Consider the following 9,157-nt stretch of genomic DNA (forward strand, 5'->3'; position numbering starts at 1 on the left):
CTTGGTCATGTGACCTGAAATGTGCACAGGATGTTCAGTGATACTTGATTACTCTAATGTCCAAGTTTAACGAACTAGACCAATAAACTTTTAAAGTTATGATGGTAATTCAACAGATACCCCATTCGGCCAAAGTTCATTGACCCTAAATGACCTTTGACCTCAATCATGAGACCTGAAACTTGCACAAAATGTTCAGTGATGCTTGATTACTATTATGTCCAAGTTTCATGAATCAGATCCATAAACTTTCAAAGTTATGGGAATTCAACAGATACCCCCATTCGGCCAAAGTTCATTGACCCTAAATGACCTTTGACCTTAGTCATGCAGGATGTTCAGTGATACTTGATTAACCTTATGTCCAAGTTTCATAAACTAGGTCCATATATTTTCTAAGTTATGATGACATTTCAAAAACTTAACCTCAGGTTAAGATTTTGATGTTGATTCCTCCAACATGGTCTAAGTTCATTGACCCTAAATGACCTTTGACCTTGGTCATGAATGGCCAAGTTTCATGAACTAGGTCCACATACTTTCTAAGTTATGATGTCATTTCAAAAACTTAACCTCAGGTTAAGATTTGATGTTGACGCCGCCGCCGCCGTCGGAAAAGCGGCGCCTATAGTCTAACTCTGCTATGCAGGTGAGACAAAAACTTACAAATGTAGTGAAAAAATGCTGGAGATGTCTGATATAAATTTTTGTTCAGATTCAATTATGTCCTCAGATCCAGCTGGCACAAAAGGGTAAATGTTGTGCTTACTTAGTGTTGAAATTTCAATTTGGGTGGCAAAATTGTTACAAAATACTTGAATGTATCCATTTTATTTCAATTGACTTAAAGTGCAAGGGAAATGTATGAGAAATGTTTCGCAGGGTAAGTTAGATTTCGCCCTTTCACCTTGACACAGCGTGAAAACAAGCATTTCTGCAAGCTTTACAAAAATGGACAGTGCTCTCTCAAGTGTGACATTCTGTCAAAAAATTTTACTTTTATTGGATAGATGAGACCCAAACCCAAGATTATATGTGAAAAAATTACCCACATGTTGTATATTTTTTAATTCCCAGGGTTTTTTCAAAGTGTAAACATTTTTTTGATATGCACTGTAGAAACTGTGCTGTACAGTATAAAGATAACTCTTACTATGGAAATATTGGGACCAAAGAAATCTATTAGAATTGGCAATATCATTGACAGTAGGCATTAGGAAGTATAGGTGGAATTTTGATTTTTAAAAATATATAAACTGTTCTTTGTTAGCAAAAAAAAAGAAGAAAATTTGAACCAAAGTTGTATGAGATATCCAAAATCACAAAATGATTACTAAGATAAAAACCCACTTTGGTAAAGCAAACGAACAAGAATAGAAATCAAGGTAAAATAAGATCAAAGAAAGTTTGAGAAAAATCTGACAAATAATGAGAAAGTTATGAGCTAAAGTTATTTGAATATTGCAAACACTAATGCTATGAAGATCCTACCATTTGCAATGTGACAAAAATGTGTGATGTCACATGTGAAACTGTTTCTTTCCCTTTGAAAGACTAAAATACCCCCAAAATGTCTCTTTTTGCTCTCTCTTTAGGTGATACAAACTATCGATAATGTATTTGTTGATAGTCTGTATTACATGCCCTCCTATAAAAAGAATAAATGTTCTACTGATAGATGTGATACAAGAGGCAGTTTTAGTGACATATACATGTATACAAAAGTAATGGGAAAGATGTTCACAGGTGACATCACACAGCTTTGCCACATTACCAAATGGGAGGATCTACATTGCAATAATCTGAACGCTCATAACTTTCTTATTATTTATTCAATTTCTCTAAAACTTTCATTGATCTGTTTCTTTGATTTGTCTGTTTTTGCACAAGCTATCTTGTTCTCAAGGCTTAATTTTCCTTTAAATCTGAAGATTTGCTCCTAATATACACAATGAATTTCATGAATTAGTGATTTTCTTCTAATAGTTTATGAGTCAGAGTTAGTCATAGTATCAACAAATCCCCCTCTTCAGTCTTTTTTTTCTTCACTAATAAAAGATAGTGACCATCAAAGCAAATACATAAATCTCATTTATCACTGAGATGTGCTGATAACTTTGTGAATTTTAGTTGGCCCAGGACCTTGGCATCTTTGGTATAGCAAGCCACACCTGATAGTCTGCTCATCATGCGAGAATCACCACCTGCGATTTGTGTTTTCCTCAGCTAAGAAGAGCATCAAATGCAAATACATGTACTTGGATGAATACTTTCTACCTATTATCTCTCATCAGTTCTGACACTGGAATATTTCTGCATCATTTTCAACCCAAGTCACCAATCATAGAATTGGGGTGACTCCATCCTTCAAAAGCGAAATCTTTGAATTCTATTATCACTCCATGACTAAAAATTTAGTACATTTCACACAATCCAACAGAAGAGTTTGCACAGAATCCCTCCTGTTGTCATTAGGCGGCAATCGTTTGATGGTAAGATATGCAGAGTGAACTCTGGACCACATAGTTGTGGTCAATTCCTCTGTTCCTACCACAATGGTAATTATTGCACTCTACCCTACCACCAAGATGATTCTTGTCATCCATCTTCTCCGAGGAGCAACAGGCATCTATTGATTCCAATCGATGTGACATCACCATGGTAACACATCAGTATGTCGGTCCATCATCCAGTCCATCATCTTCATCAATGTAATCCTCTCCAGGATCAAAGTAATTGGAAATGTAGTCTGTACCCTACACACCAACAGGCAGGAAGGGAAATAAGAAATAATTTACAAATGAGTAAACACCAAGATGAATTAATAAATAATTACATGTTATAAACATTTGAGAATACTAATCTATACAACTAAACAGATGAAAAAAAGGGTAAAACACAACATGAATAAATCAGAGATGAATTTCAATGACCTACTATGCAGATATTTCGGGTTATTCATGCTATTGATCAAATATGTATACTTAATATTGGAATTGTGGAAACTGATGTTACAACTGTATCAACATTTCTTTACCAAATTCTGATCCTTAATATGATCTAACACTACAATTTACTTCAAGTGACAATTATTCAGTAAGTATACACAGATACCCAAGTATAACCACAGTCCCTTTTATCTAAACATGACAGACAACACCCTTTCAAAAGCAATGTCACATTTTTTTTAATCATGCAATATACAGTCATGTGCTTCTTAAGAAATGCCATAGAGCAATCTTTGAAATCTTCACCCAAATGTAATGAAATATCTAGTATTTTTTTAATGGTAATATTTAAAGGAGAAGGAAACCTTTGGAACAAGATAGCTTGTGTGAAAACATAAAAATGAAAGAAACAGATGACCGAAAGTTTGAGAAACATTGGACAAATAATGAGAAAGTTATGATAATTTGAATATTGCAATCACTAATGCTATGGAGATCCTCCTATTGGCAATGCGACAAAGATGTGTGATGTCACTTGTGAACAACTCTCCCCATTACTCTAGTATATATTTCACTTAAAATGCCTCTTTTATCACATCTTTCTGTAAATCATGTGTTCTTTCTATTGGAGGGCATGCTATACAAATTTTTCAAGAATACATGGATAAAGAGTTTGTATTGCCATAAGAAAAAGCAAAAAGAGACATTTTGGGGGTATTTTATAGTCGATCAAAGGGAAAGTTGTTCACATGTGACATCACACATCCTTGTTGCATTGCCAATGGGAGGATCAAAATGGCATTAGTGATTGCAATATTCAAATGCTCAAAACTTTCTCATTACTTTTCTGATTTTTCTAAAACTTTCTTTGTCTTATTCTTTGATTTTTCTGTTTCCACACAATCCTACTTTTTCAAAAGGTTTCATTCCCTTTTAATGATATCTTGATATAAAAACAACCAAGATTTTAGTGTGATATTAAAGACATGACAAAGCCTACCTCTTCTTGTTCTTCTTCATCATAATATTCCTCTTCATCCTCTTCTCCTTGTCCTTCCTCTTCTTCTTCATCCTCCTCTCCTGATTTTGTACCATCTTCTTTCTTTTCCAACTCCTTAGACACATAAAATTTGGGGAGGAATAGAAAGTTTCATATTTTCACCAAAATTTTTCAAACTAGTAGGTACATGCACAGCATACCAGTATTGTAATGGAAGAAATAGATAAAGGGAACTATAGCTAGAGATCATATGACAATGATCATAAATGCTTAACGAAATGCTTTTCAAACCCAATAGATATGAATCTAAGAATAAATTAACAAGTCTTATCTGAAGAATTAAATATGCAGGAATTATGATGCTAATGTCAATTCATGAAATTGGCTTCAAAACATTTAGATTAAATATAATTTTTATATTGATAGTTAAATATGTGAGTAATCTAAATAATTAATATCTACATAGATTGTATGTATTTTTTACACAGATTAAAAAATATTTTTAATTCTCATGCATTAATCTGGTATTGGAATATAGCATTGGTGCTTGTTTACAAGTAATAAAACAATCAAGCAAAACCTGACAAAACTTACATCTAATTTCTTAATGACTTCTTCATTAGCAATCTTTGAAACTCTGGCGGTAGACAAGGATGGTTTCACCGAGCCTGGAAAGACAATGAACCAAATACACAAGAACACACATATGGGACTGATACTTTGCAATAATATCTTAGGTGCCTATCTTATTTTCCTTAAAAAATTCAATTTCATATTATTGATGATTGAATCATTAATTTCCTATCTGTTGATGTATGACTATGCTTCATCGTTCAACGCTATTGACCATTCATTGATATATAGTGAACCAGTTTATAAACATGTTACTTTGATAAGGGTCTGATGCATTCATACTACAAAATAAAACACTTGTTTCCTGATATTTATTGGATTTCTCTGTAAAAAGGATATGAATTCAATAGTCGTTTGCTTCATGTACATTGAGGTACATTTTAAGGACAAGAGCAATGTACTTTTTTGAAGAGCAATCGTTAATGAAGAAGTCTCTTTAGTAATCAAAGAAATTTGGACTGTTTCCTGATTAATGATTTTTTATACAAAGTGAAGAACTAAAAACTAGTCTTCAGACTCCTCCATTAAACTGCATGTCATACACACACAAAAATTAAAGTTAACAGGGTTTACGGCAAACATACTTTTTGATTTTGGTGGTCTTGCTTTCCGAGATACCATCTTTAACTCCTTTGGAAATCTCTTCCAGTCTGGCTGCCACTCTATCCCATTATCTCCAGACCCTACCTGGTACTTGTCAGAATAACGTTCAATATCTATACAGGAAAAATAAAAGAGCATAGGTTTCTTGAGTTGAGATTTGGAACTACTACTCGATCCATGTGAAATCATTTCAGAATGACATAATCTTACATGTATGGGGGGGGGGGTCAGATGAGTCAGATAGATATTCTAATTATGCTGTATGAACTTGTATCCCAATATCAAATTACTGCATATTATAGATCACAAGTGAGTTGTAATTTAACGTAATGTGTACCAGCATGCACTTGCACAAACATATCAGAATATCTATTGGTATATGAAAAAGTACATGCCAGAGAAAAAAACACAACACATTATTTTTATTTTTTATACAAAATATTGTAAATGGGGAGAGAAGCAAATGGAACATTATCCAATCTTTTTGAGTTTGCCTTCTATCGTTTCTTCTCTCGCTCAGTGCTACATAGGCCTACGGTATGGATTAATTTGATATTTGATCCTGCTAAAAGAACGGTGTTAGATGACCTGGATTCATAGATTACCTTTTTTCTTGTTGAGAGGTTTGATGTAATATGGCGACTCCCTCATATAGCCTCTAAACTCTTGTTTAAGGAGGTACATGTAATTATCCCCTTCGTTTGTGGGCAGAGGTGCTGGGGAGAATTCAAGAGGCTGAATTGAAAAACACAGAAAAAAAATTAATGAAATCAAAATGATAATATAACCGGTAACAATAAACATTAATGGTGTTACTATGAAAAACAAAGTATTAACAATTGCTACAAAGTGTGGGCAAACAATAGTGATAACAATCTTTGACATAAACAGACATAAAGATTAAGGTATATGATAATGACTGGGTGATAGTGATGATAACTAAGACCGAGTAAGACATTTTTTATGACTGAATTAAATAGAATTAAAAAAAACTGTTGCAATTTGTAAAAAGTTTGGTTTGGTGAAAAAGTCAAGAATAAATCTTTAAAATGTTCATGATCACCAAATTCATATCGTAGAGCTTTGAAATGGAATTTGATCATACCATGAAGTGAACACTTCCATGTTCACATAGACATATATAGTGTGGCTGTGGCAGGGCAGGGGGGCGCTTTGTAGCCCGTTAATAGCCCAATTTGAATGCATATATCAATTAGACTCACAGGGGAATCCAACAATGGTCATAAAATGTTGTTTGAGAATACAGAACACTAAAAAAAGAATGGTGAAAGTTTGAAAGAAATTGAACAAGCCCTGAGAAAAAATAGGGCTGTTTTTAAAACTGAGATTTCTAAGACAATGTAACTTTCAAATTGGCAACTGGGTAAGGAAATTACGACAAATGGTAACAGGTAATAAAGGACAAATTTCCCATTTAGTCAGGGATTTGTGGTTTTTCTCATTAGAAGTAGGCCTACCTATTTCCCTGGGGCAGTAATCAAACTATAGCACAATTGTCAAAAGTAGCGTATGGTTTTTTTATGTCCTCATGTAAGAAAACTACATTTTTAAGTAAAACTTTTTGATTTTTTATAGTAATTTAATGTTATTCGAGTACATGGTCAAGTAGTCCCTGCCTTACATCTTCATGAAATCACCAATGCAGTCATTTGATATCTCCGTATCGTTTAGTGATTTCTACTTCCTACAACATTTTTAAAACACTAATAAGTTTCTTATTGCTTGTCTTACAGGTTTCAAACTTTCACCTATCTAATTATCTGATTTTCCTTTTCTGCTAAAAAACAACTTTTTACTTCTGCTGGATTCCCCTTTGAATGGAAAATAAATATCATAAATATGAACAATCAAGTAAAATTCTTTCATCTACCACCATGACTACAACCAACATAAACACTACAATTGCATGGATGCAGGCCCGGCAGCCGTAGTCATACTTTTGACTGCGATTTTGATGTTTTTGAATAGGCAGTGAATTTGTAATGTGTGAAAAATGGGCTTTGACTTTTGAATCATCGATTTTGAGATAGATCCCCCTGAACTCACGGAATATGAGTGAACTACCATTATATCGGCTTCCTTAATAAATCATTGTAGTCAGTTATATTCCTGTCTGCATGGTATCATTACTTGGCAAGTTCATTTTCCCTCATGAATAATACTATTTTGAGTTTTACAACAAACCAAACAAGTTGTAAATCAATGGTCCAATTTTTATGGACTCTACCACCATACATGAACCATCACGCCCCCCTTCATATACGGTACTGGTACACCTAGCCAGGCGGCTCCTAGAGAGTAAAAATCATTCACTGTGCTTACTCACCAGGAATTGCGTCCCATTCATGTGCATTTACCGGGGGGAAAAAAAAATTCGCCTCCAGAATTCTACTTTCCTTCTAAAAGATCTAGCCAAATCATGTAAATGGGGTACAACTTAATTTCAGACATTTATTTCATTAAAAATTCACTAAAAAAAAAAAAAGACATTTTGAGAAGGAAACCTTGCCGATGTTTATGTCACCATCTTGTTCTCTTTGTTCTTCGCCAAGCTAAGAGACTCATATCAGTGGATATGTAGCTTGGCGAAGGACAAAGAGAACAAGATGGCTTTGTTCTTCACCAAGCTACAAGACGCATATCAGAGGATGTGCGTCTCGTAGCTTGGCGAAGGACAAAGAGAACAAGATGGCGACGTAAAAATCAGCAAGTTATTTTCCCCGTCTTCTCAAAATAGTTTTTTCTTGTTTTTTTTAATGAATTTTTGTTTAAAAATGAAATCAATATCATATCAATGTCGTAAATTAAGTTATACTCCATTTATGGTTGGAACTACCCCTCATAAACCACCTAATTTTATGAGAATCGTATCTGCAAAAGTATTTTATCAGTTTTTGTTTTTACGATACGGACGCTTGCGTCGGGTAACAGTTTGGGAAGAACAATAGGAAACAAGATGGCGGCGTAAACATCGGGCAAGTCTCTTCCATCTTTTCATGATATTTTTCTCATTTTTTTGATGAATTCTTGTTTAAAAATAAAATCCAGGCATAACGTAAAAATGTCGGAAATGAAGACGTTGTATCCCATCATGCCCATGTACGTACACGATCATGATGATTTAGGGCTAGATCTTTTAGAAAGAAAATAGAAATCTCGGGAGTCGGGGGCGAAAGTTTCAAATCCAGGATTTTTGGTGGTACACACAAATATATAGAAAGGAAGACCTGGCTTCGTATGAGAGTAACCTTACGTTAGTAAATGATTTTTACTCTCTGGATTCTGGAAGCCGCCTGGCATGCATGCCTGGCCTGGCTAACTAACCACCGTGCGCATTTTACCAACATGATTTGCAATAATGTGGGACTCACAGGAAAAAGCGGTGGCGGCTGAGCAGTGGGAGGTGGCAATGATTCTCCTCCTCTTCCTAATCCAAGGGCATCAGCAGCAAACGACGACCCTCGACCACGCCCGCGACCTCGACCTCTTCCAGCCATAATGAAGTACCACTGGTTTGTTGTTTCAAAAGGAACTCAAACAGAACTTGAAACAATATCAAATAAGTTACTTCTACCAACACACGGTATTAAAAGTAGGCAGCCTTTAAAGTATGGTGTCTTTAAGATTGGTATTTACTTGAATCATTAAAATTGAAATTTGACGGTAATAGCTAGCTCCGGGAGCTTGCTATAGGCAGAGGTAAGAATATATAGTTTGGCAATTTTATGAAAATAATAAATAAAATCAGAATGATACGTTGAGATATGGCTTGATATATTACACGTATGTGTGAAAATGAGCTATATGGACATGTTTTGTATGGATCTAGAAGGGATCTAGAACTACTCCTCCTCCCTGGCCTCCTCCGCCCCATCCGTGATCCTAAATGACGATGAAAAAAGTGATGATGATGATAATGATGATGAATAATTAAATGAATAAATAAATAATG

The 9,157-nt window shown here is 34.6% G+C and overlaps 1 protein-coding gene across 1 annotated transcript; it reads right to left on the reverse strand.

Annotated features, from left to right (window-relative positions):
• Positions 1-2,136: 2,136 nt before the first annotated feature.
• On the reverse strand, positions 2,137-8,792 carry LOC121414767 (DNA-directed RNA polymerase III subunit RPC7-like). Its single transcript, XM_041607826.1, has 6 exons — positions 8,577-8,792; positions 5,790-5,919; positions 5,166-5,297; positions 4,543-4,616; positions 3,949-4,062; positions 2,137-2,756 (listed from the first exon to the last, which is right to left on the reverse strand). The coding sequence occupies exons 1-6, from the start codon at positions 8,700-8,702 to the stop codon at positions 2,670-2,672; spliced, it is 663 nt and encodes a 220-aa protein (XP_041463760.1). The 5' UTR covers positions 8,703-8,792; the 3' UTR covers positions 2,137-2,669.
• Positions 8,793-9,157: the final 365 nt, after the last annotated feature.

This window comes from Lytechinus variegatus, chromosome 5 (genome assembly GCF_018143015.1).
Source record: "Lytechinus variegatus isolate NC3 chromosome 5, Lvar_3.0, whole genome shotgun sequence".
NCBI classification, from domain to species: Eukaryota; Metazoa; Echinodermata; class Echinoidea; order Temnopleuroida; family Toxopneustidae; genus Lytechinus; species Lytechinus variegatus.

Coding starts and splice junctions, on each gene's coding strand:
- LOC121414767 (XM_041607826.1), bottom strand. CDS start 8,702: ATGGCTGGAAGAGGTCGAGGTCGCGGGCGTGGTCGAGGGTCGTCGTTT. Junction 5,920..8,576: donor AGCCGCCACCGCTTTTTCCT/GTGAGTCCCACA, acceptor TTTTCAATTCAG/CCTCTTGAATTCTCCCCAGC. Junction 5,298..5,789: donor ACCTCTCAACAAGAAAAAAG/GTAATCTATGAA, acceptor TTTCCTGTATAG/ATATTGAACGTTATTCTGAC.